This window comes from Seriola aureovittata, chromosome 11 (genome assembly GCF_021018895.1).
Source record: "Seriola aureovittata isolate HTS-2021-v1 ecotype China chromosome 11, ASM2101889v1, whole genome shotgun sequence".
In the NCBI taxonomy this organism is placed as follows: Eukaryota; Metazoa; Chordata; class Actinopteri; order Carangiformes; family Carangidae; genus Seriola; species Seriola aureovittata.
The window spans coordinates 16,661,831-16,685,385 of NC_079374.1; the positions used below are offsets into that span (position 1 = coordinate 16,661,831).

Below are 23,555 nucleotides of genomic sequence, written 5' to 3' on the forward strand. Positions count from 1 at the left end.
GAGAGTAGGATTTTTGTCCGTCCATCCTGCAATATCTCAGTAGGCTAATGCCTTGAGAGAATTTCTTCAAATTTGGAACAAGCATTTACTAGGAATGGAGGATAAACTGATTAGATTTTGGTGCTCTGAGGTCACAGTGAACTCACAAAACATGTTTTAGGATAAAACAATAGGATAAAATGGTGAAGAGATGACATTTTATATCTGAATGGTCAAAGGTCAACATCACTGTGACATCATAATGTTGTGCAAAAATACTTCTGGCCATTATTCAATGCTATAACTCAGGAAGAGGAGATTGTGAACATATTTCCTGCAACTTGGCTGTTTGGCAGAGGCATACAACTGCGAGGCGGCATTTTTTATTGTCTGGTATAGACATCACTTTTGTTGCCTGGAAAATCAAATCATACCTTGATTTGCCACAAGTAGATTAAGGGTAATGCTGTAATTTGTGTCCACCCTATTCAGTGTTTCTAAACAATATATGAAGATTTAATAAACGGTAAACACCATAATGTAGTTAACAACTTAAATGTCCTTATATCTGCTCCACTACATTATAGTGTGTTATAAATCATTTATTACATCTTTACTGTTTATAAGTACTAAATAGAGGGACTTCAAATCATAAATTGTCAAAATAACAATACTTACAACAATATAGCTCAGATGGAGGAGCCATGATGGCCTTATATGACCTATTCTGAGGAGATATGGTAGCATACTATAATAGCAATACAGCTATTACTCGAATTTTATACATTGTACAATGTAGGACATTCATTTCACTCAGCTGAATAGTTCAACAGTTGCACGGGAATTGACTACGTACATTTTTAGTGCACTGATGGATAAAATAAGATGAGTTTAAGATTTATTTTATAATAAAAAATAATATAATAAAAATAATAGTGCCTAATCCTATAGAGACATGTGGAATGTACATTTTTTGTGTTATTGAAATTGTAATAGAAACCTCTTCCACTTAATGCTGTGCTTTTTGTTCTTTAATTTTCAGGTAATTTGTACATTTCTCATAGAGTCTCATGTGTCTCAAGTGAAAAGGGAAAAGATCTGCTGCGTTGTTGTTTTTACAATTTTCATTTAATTCACTTTTTATGAAATATCTTTAAATATTGAACTCCTTCAACAATTTTCCTATTTGAAATTAATATTAATTCACTAATTATAATGAAGAAATAAAAAAAAGAAAAGAAAAAAAGTTAATTGTTGGTTGCCCGGCAACAATACAGACGCTTCTCACCCTTCCGGAAGTGCGTGGCTCTGAGGAAATATGGCGCATAGAGCAGTGCACATACCAGTGATATTCATTGTTTCAACCTATTCCTTTACCGCATTCTGTTTGTATATTTTGGTTTCTTTTGCACGACTTGAAACAGTAAAGGCTGACAATGTGTTCAGTGCAAGCCACACAACTACTGTACCCGTTGCTGCCGCCAGGGATTTACGGTGAGTTTACACACTCTCACGTTGCTGTTAGCTAGTTATGCTAACGTAAAATTAGTAACAGTTATTGATTTTTTTCAACTGTAACGGTATGTTTCATTTTTACAGTAACTACAGTTACAGTCTTGTCGTTTTAAGGCTGTATTTCTGTCCCATTTTCCAAACGTGAACGCTTGTGTTAAACCCTGCAATCTTGATGAGACTGAAACGTGTACCTGACTCCATTCTAAAAGTTGTCCATTTAATGAATTCCTCCTTGTAGGAACCACACACCCTTTGCAGATTTATAAACAAACATGATTTTCAAAACACTATTGTGTTGAAGTGAAGTTCGGCGGATATATGGTTCATCAATAGGCACTACATAGAATTACAGTCTCCCCTTTACTGCACAGATGTAGCGTTAACGTTGTTGCTATCTGCAATAAACTTAGAATCGCAGCGAGCAGGGCTGGTTATGTTCTGATACTGATTTAATCGATCAAATCTAATATGGTATTAATGGAGAAATCATGTTGAACAGATGAACAGCATTCCTGTGTGAAAACATAAAGGAATTGGCCGTTAGTTTGGGAATGTGATTTATACGTGTCACATAATGTCAGTACTGAATAAGATTTTGAGGTTTGTTGACATAAGGTGAGTGTGTAAGGTGAGTTACTTACTGATTGTTATACCCGTGCATGGGGCATGTATATCGTAACAAGAATTTGCACTGCATTGCAGCAAAATTGTTCCTACCTTGCTTTTGTTATACAAATGATATTTGACATTTTACATTGGATCAAAAGATGCTTTTCTGCTGAATGTGGCAGATTTGCTGTATTATGAAGACTATCCTTCACACTAGCTCATTTACCAAAGAGCCTGCTGCTGTTGTCTTTTTCCGTCTAGGACTTATTTGAACTCAAGATCTTTTGTCCTCTCTTGGCATCACAGGTATTTGTTGTATGACGTGAACCCCCCGGAGGGTTTCAACCTGCGGAGAGATGTGTATATCCGCATGGCCTCCCTGGTGAAGACTTTGAGGAAGGAAGGGGATGACTGGGTATTGGTGCTTCCTCCATGGGGTCGCCTCTACCACTGGCAGAGCCCCAAAATCCACCAGATCCGCATCCCCTGGGGAGAGTTCTTTAGCCTCACCAGCCTGCAGGCCAATGTGCCTGTCATTGAGTACGAGGAATTCATTGCTGGTAAGCTTTTTGTTTTGGTGACCCACGCTAGGGTTGCATTTACTGAAAGATTTATATTTGTCTGATATGTGAACCTATTGAAACCTTATTATCTGCATATGATTTATAAATAAGCTGAACATATTTTAGTGCTTTTATACCTTAATAAATACCAGTGGTTACATTTCACAATGCACAGACACCACTTTCTAATCAGCTGTTAAAACAGTGCCCCTTCACAGTCTAGGTTTATTGGGTTTGTTAAAGCCAATCAATCAGTCAGTGTGTTTTATTCTTCTCTTTATTATTCCTCTCTATTCCTCCTTAGAGAATGGAGGCCCATTCATAGACCAGGTTCTTGTACTGCAAAACTACGCTGAGGGATGGACTGATGGAAAATGGGAAGAAAAAGTTGATGAACGGTCATGCATTGAGAAGTTGATGTACTCCAAAGATAAACAGGGCTACTACAGGTAACCTCCTTTTCTGTCATGACTTCTTTTGGAAACATACACAAAAAAGCTGTTTATTGTTTTTACATGAAACAGATTCATTACACTTTGGTGCCAAAGAAATTGAATTGTAACTGCAGTAGAATAACTGAATAGACCTTCTTCAGACAGTGATTGAACACATTCGTAGTTATTCTTTATTAATTACATCTACGTCTTCCTTCCTGCTCGCACATCTCTCTCCTCTCCATCCATCATCAACTGTCTCATTTATCTTGTCTGTCTGTGTTTTTCCAAGGGGCTGGTTTTGGGGCTATGAGGAAACAAGAGCTCGAAATGTAAGATGTATATCAGCCCAAGGTCATGCCTCTATCATGGCCCCAGTTCTTCAGAAAAACATCACAGTGACGTGAGTCTACAGAGCAACATGTTTACATTAAATGCAGACTAATCACATACATGCACTGGGTCTTGACAACAAGCAACTAGCAACAATGTCTGGTAAAGTGTGTCTGTGGCAGATAAATCAATATTATTATTTTTGAATTATGTGGTGGTATTCAGATTATGATTTGACCCAGCACTCAATTCTTGAAATGGTTTACCAGACTTTTACAGTTGATCATAAAGATAAAATTTCAGACACTATGCATATGCAATCACTCAAAATTAGTGGACTCACAAATCTGGATTGTTTGACAGTAATTATGAAATATCCTGCCAGTATATTGTGCCGTAATTTTCAATCAAATCTCTGAATACTATGTTTGCGTATCTTTTTGAAAATTGAGTAAGTTTTAATAAATTCAGTTTTGCTGTGTCCCTGAGATGCTAAAGGTAGCAAGAGATCTCAAAATGTTCTACAGTTAATTTTACCAATGTTATGAAAGTGAGTGTCATGAAGTTACTATCCAGACATAAAATGGATCATATGTTTCCAAAATAATCAGTCTCTAGTTAAAGCAGCCTAAGCATTAAGTATAAAATCCTCTGTAAAACAGCTATGTCTTTGATCTCGCTGTTTATGAAAAAGCTGAAAGATGATCTGACTTCATTGTTATTTAAGTGAGGTATAGCTTAGTTTGTCCTCTCAGATCTCTGTGACATTGACAGGAAGAAACTTGTGTGTGTGTCTGTGTGTGTGTGTGTGTGTATGTGTGTGTGTGTGTGTGTGTGTGTGTGTGTATGTATGTGTGTGTGTGTGTGTGCGCGCGCTGCTGCTATTTTTCAGATCAGTAATGCTTGACCGAGCTGAGACACTCCTTCATGACCACTATGCTGGGAAGGATTACTGGGATGTAAGTCAAGTAATTGGCTATTGTCATACCTGTGTTAGAAATACTGGTGTCAGGTGTTGTGTGACACTCCTGATGCAGTATTAACCTGTTACATTGCTGTGTCCTCACATAAAATAACTAACATGTGAAAGTGGATTTTTGTACTTTTAAGCCAAGGGTTTAAGGAACACCATCTTGTCTTTAAACTGATGTAGGGATCTCTACAATTGTCTGTGTTTCATTCAGACCCGCCGCAGCATGGTCTTTGCTAAGCACCTGCGACTCATAGGAGATGACTTCAGAGCAAAGTACCTGAACTCTACAGATGACAGAGACCACACCATTTACAGTGAGGATTGGACTCGTATGAAAGTGAGCCAGTGTGTCTGACTATGGTGTGATTATATGGTTGTGCTGATGCTTCCATTTACTATGTGTTTACCATATACTGTGGGTGCTCTACTATTAGCTATAACTGCATTAGCATCATTAATTGAATTCTGGCTTTTATTTGACAATTTGCATTTTTTAAGATGATCATTTCAATCAGTCATTAAAATCTTTTCACATCAAATATGTATATTAGTATAACTATTAGTATAACCATTGTGGTTTACAGCATCTTAGAATTACATCTTCACGAACCCCCCACAATCATTACAAAGTATTGTAAGAGCATTTCCATCAAACTCTTTTTGAGTTTGTGTCTGCATTTGTTGATTTTTTTTCCAATTTCAGTGATTGACATTGTGATCACTAAACAACTATTCATTTCAGCATTTTGATTATCAAGTCTCAAGTGTTAATTTTCAAAGAATAATTGAACAGTGTTTTGCCTTTTCTCTGTTTCTTCAGGCCAAGCTGGGCTCAGCTAAAGGTGGTCCATATCTAGGGGTCCACCTGCGCAGAAAGGACTTTATCTGGGGTCACAGAGAGGATGTACCCAGCCTTAAGGGGGCAGTCAAAAAAATTCGCAGCTTGATGAAGAAGCATAAACTTGACAAAGTGTTTATTGCAACAGATGCAGATGAGGAAGGTAACTAGTCTTTTTTGTTTAATAGGAAAAAAATACATTGTGGTCTCAAACCATTTCAAATGGAATTGACACAATAAGATAAAAATCTGTGTATTATAATGATATTAATAATTACAATGATAATGACCTAGTATTAGTAACCATTCTAGTAAGTAGTAGTAACATATCAAAAAATCATAGTCACTATAAATGCTTTCATAATCCTTTGTTATGCAATCTTGTAGAATTGAAGGAGCTGAAAAAGCTGCTGCCAGACATGGTGCGGTTTGAACCATCAACAGAGGACCTGGAGCTCTTTAAAGATGGAGGAGTGGCCATCATTGACCAGTGGATATGTGCTCATGCAAGGTAAATTAGTTTTCATGGTTTTGTTTCATGCATTCATTACATGATGGTTAGTATAGCAGTTTATTAGTCAGCTTAATGGTATGAGACAAACTGACACATTTTTATGAGCTCATGACTATTTTTTAATTACAAATTCTTATATTTTTAAGAATATAAACAAAAGAAAATGACACCACATAAGTATGAAGTCACATTCAGACATCATGGACACAGTACATCATACACACTGCTTAAATACATTTTTGATTAAAGGTGCCCTGTGGAGTTTTCTGGTAAACAGCAGGTCAAAGTAATTTGTCTGGTACTTTAGTTTACAACCAAATACCTGCATGACTATTGATATTCCCATCAGCTTCACAAGCTGCATAGCTGTAGACTCTTCTAGCATTATCATATTAGAGTTTATTAATTATAATAATGTATAATATAATGAGATATGTAATCCATCCGAGGACCTGCCCATGGAATATTTCGACTTGAAAAACTAGTTAGTATGACAGTGCATGTTACTGTCACTGTGTTATGTGCTCATGTAATTTTCCAGGGCAGTGTACTATTTTTATACACCTATTAATTATTTTATTTCTATTTTCAGAGTGTTCATAGGAACATCTGTGTCCACCTTCTCTTTCCGGATTCATGAAGAGAGGGAGATCCTGGGTTTTGACCCCAAAACTACGTACAGTCGTTTCTGTGGAGACACTGAGAAAGAATGCGAACAGCCCACACACTGGAAAATTGTTTATTGATGTGACCTCTGACTTACCTGTCACACACAAGTGCCAAAAAGCAGTGTTAAAAGTGACATTTATTTGTATGGAATATAATAGGAAGATACTATAGCTGTTTTGTGGTGTATTTTTTATGGTTTCAGAGTTGTGCAATCAGGTCTGCAATGACCACTGTGACTGAACCTTAAGCTCAAAAGGCCATGACTAGCTGCCAAACATGAATTACTGTAATATTAAACCATGAAATCTTCATATATATTTTTTTTGTTCTATGTTGAATGTGGTTTCTTTCATGACACCTTGGTGTTACTAATATTAGTACAACTGGTGTCTTAAAATGACAGCAGCAGGCGCTGTTGTGTGGGAGCATTCTCTGTTTAACATTTCATGAGATTGAAATGATAAGGTTTAGTGCTGATGTTGATCATCTAAACTTTATTATATTTTGAAGAATATAGTGAATTACACCACATACGTATGAAGTATCATGATTATAGTACATAGCACATTGCTTTAATACATTTTTCATTGGAAGTGCACAGTCCATTGTTTGTTTGTGCATTACTGCCACTGTCTGTTCATCAGTGGCCAACCACTGATAAGTGGCTTAGCATTAAAACTGCCGGAGATGAATATGCCAGGCATATGCATCCTTTTGCCTTTGTACACGGTCCAAACAAAAAGCGGATCCAATGACAAAAACACTGCATCAAAGCACTAGTAGTGGTTAAAAACCCCACAGAGCACCTTTACAATAGAAGACCACACCAAACTTAATGATCAGCTCAGGATTTGTTGAATAGAGGTGCATTTCCCATCTCCTATCACTGTATTTCAGTATTTGTGTGGAATAACTTTCCTCCCTTATTTCATATATTTGTACAGTGCCAGTATTAACATTTGTTTCATGAGATTGTGTAACAGTATTACAGATATTGAAAAAGAAGGAAAATATGACTGAAAAACAGGTATTTAAAATTTAGTAATGCCTAATTCTTTCCATCTTTTCATTTCAAGCCATGGACTGTACCATTATAGTATTATTACTAATTATGGTTCTGGTGAAAGGTATTGACTTACACAAAGGAGCCACTGTGTCCTGCCAATACTAGTCAGCCATCAGACTATCACACAACACACCCTTTTTTAATTCCTGATGAGGCACCTGTTTTGAAAAAAAAAAAGTCTGGTATGCGTGTGGTTACATGCCATTTTGTACAGTACCTGCGTGATTTCGATTTTGTGTCAAATAAAAACAATTTTAGGCAGAGTTTCAACATGGGATAAAACAGATGAGTGAAGGTTTGTTTGTGTTGTTTATGTTCTTGTAGGTGTGCTAACACCATCATCACCACATTTACACACTCTTAAATGCACATCTTAACCAGATTAAGTCATCAGATGAAATGTAAAAATTTTGTAAATAATATTATGTGATGGTTGTAATATTAAATCTTGGTTGGGGCAAAATTGCATTTGAAAATACTGCTACATAGTAAGGATTTCAGAGCCATTTTGGACTCTGAGCCAATGAAAAGTGCTTCTGTGTCATGCTTACCAATACCAGACACTTTTTTTTTCACACATCATCAAGATGGAGAAACCAGTTTGACTACCTTGAAGATTCTAAATGCTTCCTGTTTAACAAGTCAGTAGTCTCAAATGTCAAATGTGTGCTCTAAGTGAAAAACACTGTCTCCGGCCTCCAGCACATCAAGCTTTAATAACATGATTTTTTTCAGTCTTATATGGTTGAAATCTTGAACATTTGCCTGCTCTGAATCGCATTATTTTTCAGTCAGTAGCCTGTAACTTGGGTTTCATTTCTCAACATACTGTAGTCACATGTATGTGGCGTCTAGAGAGTTCATGGCATTGTTTTTCCTCTTCCCTTGGGAGCCCCCACATGATACCTATGTGACTTTTCCCATTGGAGACCCACTATTCACCAACAACACCTTACAAACTTGTGTAATTGAGCGTGTAATTTGGTGCTTGGTCTTACCTTATCACCTCTAAATCCACGTTCTCCCTTGTAGAACAGTAATGTAAAATGTTTTGTAACCTTGCAGCCTGTAGTCTTAATTACAGATTTTATCCAAGTTACCAAACGTTGCCCTGAATAACAACTATAGCTTTTAAAAATGAATAAGGAGGACTCAGAGGCTTATCATTTCATGAAATTCCTAAGGACAACGAAAAACATCAAGGGTGACCTTCATATAGTGGGTTATTATTTAAAAAATTTAAATTAAAATTAAAAGTTATTTGGATTTGATTAAAATAGTTTCATATATGTTAATAATTAGGCACTTCAAGGGCCCTCCAGCCACATTCAGTGCAGTTACATGTGCAGTCATGTGCTTCTCCTTTGTTCTGGTACACGCCCTTTCACAGATTTACCCTGTCACACACAGGTGGAGCTACCCACATAAGCAGGAGGCGACGTTAGAGACAGGTGAAAGTTGTTGTTACATTCAACCTTTGCAGTTACTGCGGCGTCACTGAAGGAGAGTTTTTCAGTTTCTGTGTTTGAGTGTGAATTTCTTCTGTTTTACTCCCATAACCGACTGATGGAAAGGTCATCCTGCTAGGGGCCACCTAGCGACATGTCCTTCATAAGTCAGATAACAAATCATTTGACCATTTAAGAGGACAGACGCAGCCAGGTAGGTCCAGTGGTTTATTGCAACATTATTAATGTATTATTAAGAGGAAACGTGGTGGAGCTACTCAGAAAAAATTTCAATGAGTTTCATCACAAATTGAGTCATTCTTCTTTCATTCAGATATAACATAATGCATGTGCACAGATTAGTCAACTACAATGATTGTCAGTAACAGTTTGATTTAAAAAAATAAAATGTGTTGTGAAACGCCAGACTACTGTAAATGTAAAAACCCCTATACACAAAGTCCACTTAGAAGCTGTTCTGGGGCTTTGGATTATTTCACACAATCTTCATCAGCAGAGAGAGTTTCGCAGTTTTCACAGAACTGTAGATTAATTGTAAAGTTACATTCCTCTCAGCAGTTTAAGAACTTGTCCATGTTGTCTTAAAAAAAATGAACCTCAAATCTTAATTATATGTATACTTTATGCAATTAAACCATGCTGATACATGGACCTGAAATAAATTCCACCTACGTGTGTGGTCATTAAAAAAAACTTTTATTTGCATCAACTATTTGTCAGTGAACTGATTTTTTTTATATAATGTGTCTTCACTCCAGCCTCCTCTACCGATGGCGTTCTTCCAACAGCTGCGACTTCTTCTCTGGAAGAACGGGTTGCAAGTTATCAGACAGCCGGTGAGTGACTTTCAAATGCAGCTATATGGAGCTACTTTTTTATTTTCGTGTGAGCACACGGATCTGTATTTAATGTCAGCTTTACTAATACCCAGGACAGATTATGCGGAAGATGTGGTATAAATAAATGACAGCGTTTTTACAGACTGAATACTAGAATGAATGAACTCTTCATGAACTGATTATCGGTGTTTTATGATATGTTGTAGGCATGGTCTCTGACTCTCATCGCCTGGCCTCTGGTCATCTTCATCATCATAGCCGTGACCCGCAACCAGTTTCCTCCAGTGGTAAAAGATACATGTAAGTGTAAAAGTGAATTGAAACGTGCTTTGACGCAAGTTTGTGTGTAGTTAATGATATGTTTTTCAATGGCTGTTCATCACAAATACACTTCTTTGCAAAGACAAGTCTTGATATTAATTGCAAACAGGATAATGCTAATAACCCTGGCACTACCAAACATAAACCTTTTATAATGGCAAATATAACACAATAAAAAAAACACAATGAAAACACTTTTTATAAATATTAAACTTATGTCCTATAGACTCTATATAGAGTATTTTCAAAGTATTACGGTACAACAGATCTTTAAATGATTCTGACATTATATTAAGTTTCATAAAGACTAGAACTAGAATAGGATCCAGTTCGCCTTCACACAAAGTTGACTCAACATGGAGCACAGTTATACACTACTCGAAGTAAATAAAAAGAACTCAACTCCAACAAAAACAGTCCTTTGTATTTGGGGGGAGGGGACGGGGTGGTGAACCAGAACTTCATTCTGGTTTAAACTGTAACCAATTAACCCTCCCACTTTTGTTTGTTCAGTCTTTCTTGATGGATCACATTCAATGGATGCAGGGATTCACATGTAATTTGATAACCCCAATGTGCACTAGTATAGAAAGAATCCTACTAAGCTGAACAATACAACCTTCCCTCCACAGTTAAGTGCTTCATATGCATGCTGGAAACAGGCGCACCATTGGACCACACCCACAAACAGGCAACAAAAGCATCTTCAGTATCTGATCAGACTGAATGTGTGACACTAGAATCATGTTGTATAAAGGTGGAAAATACTCTGCAGTCTAAAGTAATCTCAAACTGTTTACTTATGTACGGACTGCTGTTTCTCACAGAGTTACTTAGTGCCATTAAATCATTCCCCGTGATAGTAGAATTATATTATATGATGTGCATTATACAATAGAAGTGTATAACTATAACTATTTTTTTCCTTAAGATGACTCCTGTTGTATTTGGAGACATGTGCTTTAGTGTATATGTTTGTTTTTTGCCATTGTTGAACATTAGTAATGCTCTTAAATGCTGAAATGTAACATTTGCATCTTGCTAGATTGTATTGCCTCCCATGTTTTCATCTTAAATGATTCATTACAAAGCCGTTCCAATTATTGGTTTTGTGCATGGATACAAAGCTGTTCCGTTTCTTGACAGTTTGGCAGTTTAAATACTGACCGTTTAACGCTCATGAGTCAGTGTTGTGCAGTCTCACGCTGTGTAAACTGCACATTTATTCTACACAAGTGGCTGTGCAAGTGTGGATGTTAGCTGTGAGGTCTGATGTAATTCAGCTCTTCAGAGTTAGTTTATGTGACATAGGTTTCACAATGTCTCCCATGAGCGCCATGACAAAGCTTAATGAAATACTGTTTGCCAGGCTATTATTCTCCTTCAGAGGAATCTGTTATGCCAAGTAGAAACATTGCTTACTGAGATAATATTGACAGAAATACCAGAGAGGCACTGTACTATGTAGTCAGTCTGGTCACAGTGGCTTGACTGCAACTTGCTTGACTACAACCTGATCTTGTGTTTTATGTCTCATATTCTTTTATTCTGAACTTAAGCAATAGCAGAGATTATTTGCTGACGAAAGATGGTATAAGTTACCCTCTGGTAGTGATAAGGGGATTAGCGCAGGCTCCTGATGCTGCGGTCAGAGATATCCCTATTTAGTCAACAACTTGTCAAAAAAGAAATGAACAAATTGGGCCAATTCATAGAGACATTTTGAAAAAAAACACACAGCACTAAAAAAGTTAAACCGTCCACAACAGAATTCAACTTTTTCATGTTTTTCTGATGCATCTTTTTCCTCTTAAACTTCTCTGTAATGATGTTTTAATGATGTCTACTACTGGATTTTGAAATAATTCTTAGTGGACCTGATATTTTCAAGCATTCTCATAACAGGATCAACTTTGTCATGTCTCCTCCAGGTTACGTGGCACCCCGAAACCTACCCAGCACAGGCTTCTTCCCTTTCCTGCAGACCCTCATGTGTAATGCAGACAGCAACTGTCATAACAAATCACGCCTGGTGGACCAGGCTGCATCTAAAGCTACTCAGAAATCTTCAGGACGTGCAAGGTAACCCCATTCATCAACACAGATCGTATATTATCTGTTATCTGTATAAATGTATTTATTTATATTATTATTGTAGTGACCATTTCTCCATAAAAAAAAACAAATTAAACTTTAATCCAAACCTAATCAAAAGGCCACTGATGCACCATAGCGATGTGGTTTAACGCAGGCAAAGGAAGATGAATGTCCGTTCCAATCTTGCAGTTTTATGTGGATTTATTGCAACAAAAGAAAATAAACAAAAGAACAAACAAAAACCATGGCTGCTGCTGCCTCTCTTTGCACTGGTAAAAAACCATTGGCCCACCCAGGTGCATGCTGGTCCTCAGTGTGTCTACCTACTCAAATAACCCCAAGTGCCCAGTGTTAACCAATTACCAAAAGATAAACAAAAATACTAATTATACAAATCTAAATATGCTAAACAAATAACTAACAAACAAAAATATTATCAAAAATCTAATAAAGCAAACAAGTTAATCAAACAAACAAAGTTGCTCATAATTAATCAATTAAATTTACAACTAAAACTAAACTTAACAAAACTAACAAATAGCTCCAACAATTATATTATATATTATTTATTGAAGCTATAATTTCAGTTAGAATCACTACATCTGTATTGCCTCATGAAACGTCCACATTTTAAACATACTGTGCGTATATAAAAGGTGTTCAGGAGACCCTTGAGTCACAAAGGAGGGACACACCTCAACATAGCAACATCACATGAGATGATTAGTCAGTGTGTTTATGGAAATGTACTAACAATAGGCATCCCCCTGTCGACGAAGGGAAGACTTTTCTTAACCCGTGCCTAATCATAAGCCACCACAATTTTATGAAGCCATGTTCATCCATTTTTGAGTCAGAAAAAGATCTTGTCTGTTTTGTTGTAGTTGAAGTGTTAAAACCCAGCTTCAGTTACTGGAAATGTTTTTTCTTTTTTCTTTTGTTACTATTGTCTGGAGGCAGGTGGTTGATACAAAAACCTGTTTGTGCAACCCTCAGCCTACTGAAGAATGATGGTTTGCGCAAATCTCAGGCACAGCTAATTTTAGTAAAGCTTTTGTTTAATTTTAAAGAGCCAAAGCCCTGCCTCCTTTTTATCTGACCTCTGCTCCACTAGCTTTTGTAACTCAGTGGGTTTTTTCTCAAAGAGTGTTTTTGTTCCGAGGTCTTTATTCCAGTAAGTAAATATGTATTTAAAACTGTAGTGGATAGGGAAATTAAAGCAATTTGTCATTTTAACCAAGAAACGCAAACACGAAAAAACAAAACAAATCAGCAAATGCTGGTGAAAACAGTTATTGTTATAAATTCAAGGTTTTTACATCTTACATCTTATTCAGTACAGTACAGTGACACAAATTCAGCGAAGAATATCAACTGACTGCCTTAGAAGACGTGTCAGCTTTTAAAAAATATGGATGAGACCCTTTTTTAAATTACATACGTATGACTGTCCGATTATACACTCTTACTGGCGGGTTGTAGTGGAGAAAATTAATTCAATAGTAGGCTTTGAGATTAATAATGATTTTTGCACAATTTATCTTGGTAATATTTCCCCCACAATCAGTGCTACTGATAAATATTTGATTAAAATAATGTTGATAGCCAGTAAAAAAGCTATTACAAGTAGATGGCTAAGAGTCCCCATCTAAAGAGGAGTTGATTGCAATTGTGAAAGAAATATAGGACATGGAAAAACTGACTTTTTCCTTGAACTTGTGCATGGACAAATTCACTATGTTCTGGAGGAAATGGACAGCTCATCTTGAATAAGTGACACTTACAACATGAGGCAGTTAATAACAACTAATAATGTGCTCTGTTTCATTTTCCTTTTTTTTCTTTCTTTTTTGCCTGAGTACAGTGCCCCCTACTGTCCTATTTGATGTGCTCTCTCAGTGTTGTCTGGCACTAGTGTGAGAATGTTTCTGTCCTGTTTTGATATGAAGGATAGACTATGGACAAATGGATCAAATATGACTGAAATATCTCTAAACCCTGGACCTACCTCTTGAAATGTACACATTGTTACCATGACTCCTCTCTCCCTCTGTAATAATATATATGCATAGGTGTATTTTTCCATCTGTGCCTTTTCTGTCTTGTTCCTTTTCTTGTTCTTTTCCTTTCTTTCGCTCTTTCTAAGTATACTGAAAAATGACTTCATAAAAATAAAGTTTAAAAGAAGAAGAAAAAAAAAAAATTACATACGTATGGTAGAGAGTCTTAATAACCTTATCTGACTCTGTATGCCAGGTCGACCCTCCTGAATGGTTCACCGCTGGCAAACCTGGCTAAAGGGGGAGATTTTTTCAACTTTGCTTTCTCCAAAGACCGTAGAGATGATCCTGCAGCACTGATTGAGGTCTTGAACAGGATTTTGGGTATGTTATCCCGCTTCACAGACCCTTCTTTCTTTGTACAATGCCAAAAACATATTTTAATGTTTTTAAGTTGCACTTCCCCACTTGCAAACATGGACACCCCATGGAACTGCTTTAAAACAATAGTTTGACATTTTGGGTTGCGCTGTTTCTACCTGTTGGCAGTCCTTATGCTAAGCTAAGATAACATTCTCCTGGTAACTTCATATTTAGAGAGGAGTAATAATCAGTCTTTGCAAAAAAGCACATAAATATATTTCCTAAGTTGAAATATTGCTTTAAAAAACACACTTTATGGACTCTTTTGACCATGTGGTCCAAAAATATGTGGAATTTGTCCTTCTCATGTTTGCATCATATGGTGACTATTATACTGGATGTTTTCGGTTAAAGGTCCCTCTTACCAAGGAAGCCCTAATAACGTCTCTCTCATCAATACCACTCATCTGGGAGATCAGGTGGGTATTGCCTGTTTCCATAGTCGAATGCCACAGTATTGAAACCTTGTTTGGTCTCTTATGTACAGGTCATTGTCAACAGCAGATGAACCTTTATTCTTTGACAAAAAAGGCTTGAAGAAAGGCTTAGAAGGTTTATTTGAAATAAAAATGTCTTATCTCTATTGCACAGCAAGAAATAGGTTGAAGCATTTATTTGTTAATTGCAACTATATTTCATTCATATTATTGTTAAAACTTATGGCAAAAGCATCACATCATGAAGCTACAGTTCAGATAATGTGTCAAGAATATTTAGAATATTCAGCATAACTATTTATATTTATACATTTTTATAAAGATACTTTATGTTGTGTTGTATTATGTGGCAAGTAAGTGTGTGAATAATATTCACTAGTAATGTGGTAGGTTATGAGCCCGTGTAGAAATGATTGGTTGCTGTAGTAGTTAATCCTGTTTATAGTGGAACTGTAAACTATACAATGTGATTTGGAGGTGAAACTGCCATTTTAGAAAATCTAATAATATTATGAATTTTGAATGAATACCTTCACTTCATGGGTTGTGGCCTGTGATAATCTGAATCCATATAAATCATGTCATTTGCAGGAGACCTTGAACAAAATGCTGGAGTCGGTGAACTTGCTGAAGAGGGCCATCTGCACCATGACTCTGCCCATGATAAACACAACCTCACCCAACACACTCACCTCTGCTGTGGTCACTTTCTGCCATTCCAACAACACGGTGTTTGAAGTCTCTCTCGACACACTCAACCAGGTGTGTGTGTGTGTGTGAGTGCCTGTGTGTGAGTCTTTGTGCCTGCCTTTGTCAGCTTGCTCTTATCAGCACTGTGTGATGGTACTAACTTCAAATTTTTAATTTCAGTTTTATGTGAAGTACTTTTTGTAAACACACAGTTACACAAGCTGGTGCTGTTATTTCATCAACTCTGAAATTCCCTCTGCTTGTCAGATATTGACACAGCTGATGCTGACAAAGCCAGACGAGATGCTGACGGTGGCTGGGATGGCGATGTTGGTGTTCGATCAGCTGCAAAATCAGACCTCGCTGTGGGAAAGTCTTCTAGCTGTTCCTCAGCTCTTCTCTCATGGTTCTGTTGACCAAGTGCTGAGCAGCACCGAGGTTCTACTCACCAACATACAGGGGTAATGGACTTTCACTGATGGGCAATGCAAAGTGAATGAACAGCAGCTGTGTGAAGGTGTCTATTTAGTTTAGTTTAGACAAAAAAAACTATTAACAGAACGGCAAAATTATACAGTTATATTGAATATTTAATAAAAGCCAGGGTACACTGTCTACCTGTGATAAATTCTTCATTTAAATGTCTAATCCTGAGTTTTTCTAATGATGAGTTTCAGTGACTAGGTGAGGTGAATCTAAATGATTTAAAGAGCTCCAAGTGTGAAGTGTTATAGTTGCCGCATTTTTTGAGCTTTAAAAAAACTGGGGGGAACCGACTGTTTTGGTCTAAATATGTTGCAGTTTACTGAGCTGAGATAAAATGAAAATAAAATCAAACCCTGGTGACTTCAATATAGAAATACTGTATTGGCGTCGGCTTTCAAACTCGAGGTGTAGCCAAGTTTGCAACCCACAAAATCTGGAACTTATGGATTTAGAGCAGCAGGAGGGCAAAATGTGCGTGTTTGTCTAATCATTAGTTCTTTCAGCTGTTTGCTGCAGGTCCTGTCTTGCTTTGAGGATTAAATGTTTTTCCCTCGTGGTCTCCCTAGTGCTATGCATGTCATCCAGAGCAATTTCCCTGAAGCTGCTGCCTCACTTTCCACCGTCCATCCACTGCTCGCTGGAGGCATCAACGTGATCCGCTATGTTCAAAACTGGCCTGGCAAAGGTAACACCAGCAGCTGTACTCTACATACTCTATGTGTCATCCACAGAGACTTTGTAATTCTGAGGGTTTTCTAATTAAATGGCTTTAATGTTTATTAAGTGTATTTTTTTTTTGTTTTTTTAAAAATATGCAGGTAAGTAAATCACTGACTACCAATGTCTTTATTATGTCCTTTCTGCCATTGATGCTGTTGATATTAAAATTGCAGGGAGATAGCAGTCAGCAGTCAAGTTCTGTGCCGATATGCTATCAGGGTGTAACATCTGATCTCATGATTTGATTCTGCTTAGATGTGTCCATTTCCCTCGGGGAGGTTGTCACGCTGCAGAATGACACACTGAGTGAAATGGTGAAACCTATTCTGCAACAGGTCCAGATACCACTGGACAAGGTACGTGCTGCCCAAAGTCATTATCTATGCCCATGTAGTGGAGAAATTAACACCACATGGCATATGCTGCTTAACTAAGTGAAAATAAAAGGTGATTATGATACAGTTACACCAATCTAAATTAGATTCCTCTCCATACATATCCATCACTCCCAATGGAAATCTGTGCAATTGCATATTATATATTGCAAATTTCAACATTGGAAAAAACAAACAAAAAAAGCAGCTCTGTCTCCAGGGTGGCCAAACGGTTCCCATCTAACTCTAACTTCTAACACAGAAGTCTCTTGTGCCACATTTTAGCCTCAGTTTGACTTAAGACAGTGAATTTGAGTTTGTGATTACAAGTTAAAGAAATTATTTAAGGTTTGGGAAATACGCTTATCTGCTTTACTATTTGTGATAACATTTATTTCCTTAATGAATCACCACTTTAATAAAAGTGTGTTCCATCAGAAGTACTGTAAGTGTCCTCCCCGTCTTAGGCTATCGGCCTGACACTGGACAGGAACATGGTCCGTTCCTACTTGTGTGACAACAGCAGTAATCCGATTTGGCTCACAGCAGCATGCAGTGCAGGCACTGTGGACATGGTTCTGGGCTGGATCAGCCCTGACAAGGTGGCAAAACAGGTAGGTTAGAATGAAATGAATGTTATTATCATCAACAGAGAGACTCACAAACATCAGGAACAAGCCAGCCATTTGTGTGTGGGTGGCATTTCACTGGTATTCTTTTCTATTTTTTATGCTTTTTTTCTCAGTATCTCACTCTGACTCACGCTGCTTGGCTGTGACTCCTAATTTTCATTCTCAAGTGCCACCTTCACAAGCAATTAGATTCAGAGTGCGCCAGATAATTAGTTTGCAGCCGCAAGAAAACTGCTAGCCATAGCAACAAGCAAATGCAACTCCCAGGTTGCCCCTGGGGAACGGAAACCTCAAGCATACCCAATAAGCACTGCTACCACGGTAGATGTGTTTTGATGAGATAATTCCCAATCAGAAGCTGTTGTATCACACTGCCATTAGTCTGCGTACTCGCTTAAACAGGCAAACATCAATTAGTAATCTGATGCTGACATATAGCAATGATGTACATGTGTCATATTACTTAGACGTGTCACCCGCAGATTCAGTGCCATGTTGCATATGTGCTAATGACGTGTAGTGTAGTGCTGGTGATTAACCACTTTATTTGGTCTCAGCTTTATGCTCCTGTATCCCATGATGCAATCTCTATAGGATAATGTTATGTAAGTCACAACAATGAACACTCTTAACTTTTTGCATTTAATGTACACAGCACAAAATATTACTTAATTACAAAATATATAATATTACAAAAATAACACAGAGCACAATATTGTACTAAAGTAATTTTTTTGTTGATCTCACAATGCCAAAAATATTTGCCACATAAATCACTGTTTTTTCACTTAAAGAAATTGAAGAACAACTCGTTAGTTTTACTAATGTCAAAACAAATTTGCAAAGGTGAATGAAAAGTTATAATTTCACAATAATACAGTACTATTTTTAAAAATGATATACTTCTTAATAAAAAAAATGAATTTGATTTGGAGAAAATTGTTTTTGCCACATTATAATTAAGTGTCATTTAGGCACAGAAAGTGCCTTATTTCTTGCTATGACTGCCTGCAAATTAATTAGAGATTAAAAACTAAAAAAGGTAGCACAAGGGCTAATCATACTGAAATAATGTGTGAACTCCCAAGTTAGAATAAGGGGTTGTTTTTCCTGTTCTTCCCAGTCTGCCAATTTAAAAAAAAATTATTATTATAATAAAAAAGACATGATGGCATACTGTGTAGAGATCAACAGAGAGAGATATCAGTACAGCAGAAAAGCACTGGATTCTTATGGTTAAAATGCATTAAGCTTAAATTATTCTAATTTTGCAACTCTAACTGTTGGCATCTCTTTTCCTTCTCTTTCCCTCTTCGTGTTAACTGTATTATTCCCAGGCCCTCCTGGCATGGAGTGAGCAAGTTGCTCCACGTGACGTGTCCTTTGCCAAAGGGCTTCTGCACAGTCTGATTGGAGGTTCATCCCCAGGAGGTCAGGGAGGCTCCAACACCATGAGGGCCCGTCGCAGTGTAGATACACAACCGCAAACTATCGACGAAGAACTGTAAGTACAGTGCAGTCAGTTCTTTACACACTATTTGCTGTAAAGCAAATCCATTAGAGGCTAAAAAACTAAAAAGTAAATTCGATTAAAGCAAATAAATGCGTTTCCTAAATGTCACACAAAGATTCATACAAGTGGAAGGGTTTTTTTTTTGCACAGTATCAACCAAAGATGGCCAAACAAAATGCATTTTCTTATATTATTTATTTAGTGTACTAACAAATTTCCATACTATACAATCCCCATTGAAATGTATCTGTTGTAACATGAACAGTTTGTGCTTTATCTTTTGGCTTTATGCTTTGGCAGGTTTTTGGGCGTCGGTCAAGTGGTGATGGAGATTATAGAAATTGTCCCTGAGGTGGACATGGTTGTCCAGAGCATGCTCAGAACTGGCTTTCAGGCCATGATGTCGGCAACACTGGCCGTAGACACTGCAGAAGGTAAGACTGCATGACATCCTGCTAGCAGCAAGGCCTCTGCTGTGGGAGTAATGGTGTGAACTGTGTTATTACAGTGATGGTTTGAACATATGACAGCTTTTGTTTTCAGCACTGCGGAATAGAGCTTTCTTATTGGTGTGTACTCACAAGCATAGACAACATTATTTCCTGTCGGGATAAAATTGATTTTTCTTGAAAAATCGGAACTAAAACAAACTCATTAAACACAAGCTCTTTATATCAGCTCGTACAATCAGAGAGCAAGAGCAGAGAGACTAAATCCAAAAGTTAATACACTCACAGGAAATTCTAATGTATGCAGCATGGCTTACTTTTTTTGTCACATACTGCCACAGTCACTATTGTGAACTGGAGTGCACACTGTATTGTGCAACCTAGAGGTGAATGAAACCAGATCACACCCCTTCTCAGGGGACTGAGTAAAACATAGAAAATGTAAACTAAAGTAGGACTTGATGAGTCACTGGGATGTATTGTACAACAGGAATGTAAGTCATGGGTGGTTGACTTATCCATTGTGTTGAAAATGTACATTTTTTTTTTATAGCCTTCACCAAAATTTCATTTTGTCACTGAATACGACGCTAGTCAACTGACCTGGCTTTGTCTGTGCTGTACACGTGTTGATAACACTCTCATTGGTTTGCAGAAATGATGGCCAACGTCCTGAAAGATGCCAATCAACTCAAATCGACTTATCTAACATTGCTGACAAACCAGTCTGAGGCGAGCGTTTGGATTGGTCGTGTCCTGGACAGCGTGACGCAAATGGTTATGAAGGTATGTTGAACCTTAGCATATGAATCTCTTACAGGGACAATTCTGTTATTTTCACAACCTTGATCTTACTTTTGGAGTTTCAGGCAATTCAATTTGAGGCAAGCTATTTAAAATCTGTCTGGTTGTCTGACTGCTAATGCACAGTGGCCTTGAAACCATAGTAGCTGCCAGTAATGCTGCATTCATAGTTCTCACAAATTGGTGCGTAACTTGTAAACAAGGAAAATCGGCTACAACTTCAAAACAAGACCTTGGCTGTATTTTTTGTTATTTTTACAAGGACATATTGAGTAACAAAGCATTGTTCAGAATCACATAACTTCATTTTAAATTCATTAATTATAATTTATTAAAATGGCTTCAGGAGATGACACAGATTTTTGGTAATAGTATGAAAAACACTAAAGGTAGCAAACACAGATGGTACTTTTTGCCTTTTTTTTCTTTAACTAGAGTCTGGCATCTGAGTCTTATACATGTGAGGAATTCCTGGGTCCCTTCGAGTGGCTCTTAAACACTGAGAGCGTAGAGATAGACGTGTGGAGATCAGCGATCTGCCAAAACAGCACTGCTCTACAGCAAGCTCTACTGATGGACTGGCTGCCATTGATTCAGAAGGTAAAAGTTATTCAACTCCATCTGGAGAGTTTCATTTTAAAATGATTCGTTCAGCTGCAATTTTGTTCAAAAATGCCTGAAATTCCCCTATTGTGTGAAAAACAGTTGAATGATGTTATGAATCCTTCTCCAACTTTGTGCTAGGCTCCAGACGTTTTTGTAATCTTTTCTTTGTATACCTCTGTACTGCATGAACCAGTCAGGATTTGGTAACATTTGAATCTGAATCTGATGAGAGTCGGTGGGTTGTTTAGTCACTGTCATTCAAATATGATAATACCACCCTCATACAGTCCCGATGACGCAGGGTAGTTGACTCTTGTGTGTTCAATTCTTAATGAATAATACCCAAAGTTGTTTGTGTTCACTTTGATTGTTACTTTTAATGCACTTACTTGTAAATACAAACGATTTAAAGTGAAGTGATTTAACAAACGTAAGTCAGGTCCCGGCGTGTCTTTAATGCTGTTTCTTATTATGTTTTCACAGGCACAAGAGCTGTACAGCACCATCACAGGCAAAACAGACTTCAATGTAACACTCCCCATGATTCTCTCGGAGTGGCACAAGTTGAGCAATTCCAGTGGGCAGTTTGCAGAGCTTTTGAACAGACTTGGCACAGAGCTGGGTGGAGCATACTGGATGAACTGGATGCCAGACATCAGCACCAATAATGTCACTGACACTCTTCAACAAAGGTCTTGAATACACTTGATTATATACTGTACCTGCATGGTTGCATTCTTTCCATTTACCGTGGTACTTTGTCCTGTCTTAAAGTCTTAAAATTAAATGTCTTGAACTTAAAAGAAGGCTCAGGCCCACTGAGATTTTATTTCCAGTGATGAAATTTGATTTAAGTTCGACAAGACTATGCAAATCACCCATTTCACTGAATTTATAGTGCAAGGAAAAGATAGGTGAATAGGAGATTCAATTTTCCACCATGATGTGTTTTAGACAATGTGCACAATGTCTCATTTCATGCTGCTGGTTATCATTTCACTGACTCAACAGTGTTGTGCCTTTGCTTTGCTTTGCTTTGCTTTACTTGTAGTGTTTACTTGTTCATGGTGAATTTGGGAGAAAAGATTGAGAATAGTCAGCTGTGGCCCGAGGTAAAGAACTACTTCCACATGGCTTACTGGATTTTGAACTACAGGCCTGGTGTCACAACTCAGCTGGCAAACTGTGAGTCCCATTTCTTCTCTTCTCTTCTCTTCTCTTCTCTTCTCTCTCTTCTGAAAATGCATAAACCAAGGCAATCTAATGATTGCCTAAAAAAATGTAATGAAATGATGCCAAAAAATGCTTTTAATTACATATCATATTCATAATTATATTACTTATATACCAAATGTATCATTATGAAAATGTCTTTAAATTTAGAAGCAAGATACAGTATAACAAGACTAATACAAATTTACATGAAGTGTGAAGTTGTGTTCACTAGACTAATTAGCATGCTGTAGTGTTTTTCTTTGTTCTCTAATACTCTACAAGTGCTTTTTAGCATAGTCATCACCCTTTGTATGGGAAATTGTCAGTCTTTCTCTGTGAGTACAGCAACTAAAAGGATTAATTAAAAATATGTATCCTAAGAATAAATATATTTTCAGTAAACCATGACCAGAAAAAAGAAATTGGTAAAAGCAAGCTTTATCCTTTAATTTACAGACAGTTAATTATGTAGTAATTACATAGTAATTATGTGGTAAGAATTTTCCAAGAAATAACAGTCAAGTAAAATCAGTATAATGTAAAATATTGGGTAATTATGGAGTAAAAATGAAGCAGAAAATATAAGACATTACCTACTAAAAGCCTGTCTTCACAATGCAATAAGGGATATTAATGCTGTATCTAGGTTATCCTATACAGAAACGACCCTCCTGTCTTACCCTGGTTACCAAGCTTTTTAGCTTTGTGTATAGCAACTAAAAAATCTATTAAAAGTGTGTATCATAGCAATGAATATGTTTTTAGTAAACCATGACTAGCAAGAATTCATTGGTTAAAGCAAGTTTTACTGATTAATAGAGAATGTCACTGGGCTGCATCAGCGAAGCTCCATGAAAAGTGTGCAGGGTGAACATGTTGATGACACCAACATAAATGATACCCCCAAAATGATGCAACATTCATTCATTAAGTGCCAAAACAAGTTTACCCAAACCAAGTAATGATTTATTTGACACTTTAAAAATA

General features: G+C 37.1%; 2 protein-coding genes across 2 annotated transcripts in view; both read left to right on the forward strand.

Moving 5' to 3' along the window:
* The first annotated feature begins 958 nt into the window (after window positions 1–958).
* Window positions 959–7,777, forward strand: pofut2 (protein O-fucosyltransferase 2). The gene is made up of 9 exons (XM_056388493.1): window positions 959–1,473; window positions 2,410–2,663; window positions 2,971–3,115; window positions 3,393–3,503; window positions 4,326–4,392; window positions 4,618–4,743; window positions 5,227–5,407; window positions 5,632–5,755; window positions 6,351–7,777. The coding sequence occupies exons 1-9, from the start codon at window positions 1,298–1,300 to the stop codon at window positions 6,502–6,504; spliced, it is 1,338 nt and encodes a 445-aa protein (XP_056244468.1). The 5' UTR covers window positions 959–1,297; the 3' UTR covers window positions 6,505–7,777.
* Window positions 7,778–8,931: 1,154 nt separating this feature from the next.
* abca12 (ATP-binding cassette, sub-family A (ABC1), member 12) overlaps window positions 8,932–23,555 on the forward strand; it is a 64,753-nt gene continuing 50,129 nt past the window's right edge. Inside the window, exons 1-17 of the mRNA XM_056389405.1 lie at window positions 8,932–9,155; window positions 9,721–9,798; window positions 10,008–10,101; window positions 12,054–12,204; window positions 14,476–14,603; window positions 14,997–15,061; window positions 15,671–15,841; window positions 16,037–16,230; window positions 16,822–16,940; window positions 17,231–17,331; window positions 17,817–17,963; window positions 19,319–19,485; window positions 19,795–19,928; window positions 20,599–20,729; window positions 21,183–21,347; window positions 21,837–22,045; window positions 22,405–22,538. Of these exons, the coding sequence (XP_056245380.1) occupies window positions 9,733–9,798; window positions 10,008–10,101; window positions 12,054–12,204; window positions 14,476–14,603; window positions 14,997–15,061; window positions 15,671–15,841; window positions 16,037–16,230; window positions 16,822–16,940; window positions 17,231–17,331; window positions 17,817–17,963; window positions 19,319–19,485; window positions 19,795–19,928; window positions 20,599–20,729; window positions 21,183–21,347; window positions 21,837–22,045; window positions 22,405–22,538 (2,176 nt within the window). The 5' untranslated portion in view covers window positions 8,932–9,155; window positions 9,721–9,732. The remainder of the gene's footprint in view (window positions 9,156–9,720; window positions 9,799–10,007; window positions 10,102–12,053; window positions 12,205–14,475; window positions 14,604–14,996; window positions 15,062–15,670; window positions 15,842–16,036; window positions 16,231–16,821; window positions 16,941–17,230; window positions 17,332–17,816; window positions 17,964–19,318; window positions 19,486–19,794; window positions 19,929–20,598; window positions 20,730–21,182; window positions 21,348–21,836; window positions 22,046–22,404; window positions 22,539–23,555) is intronic.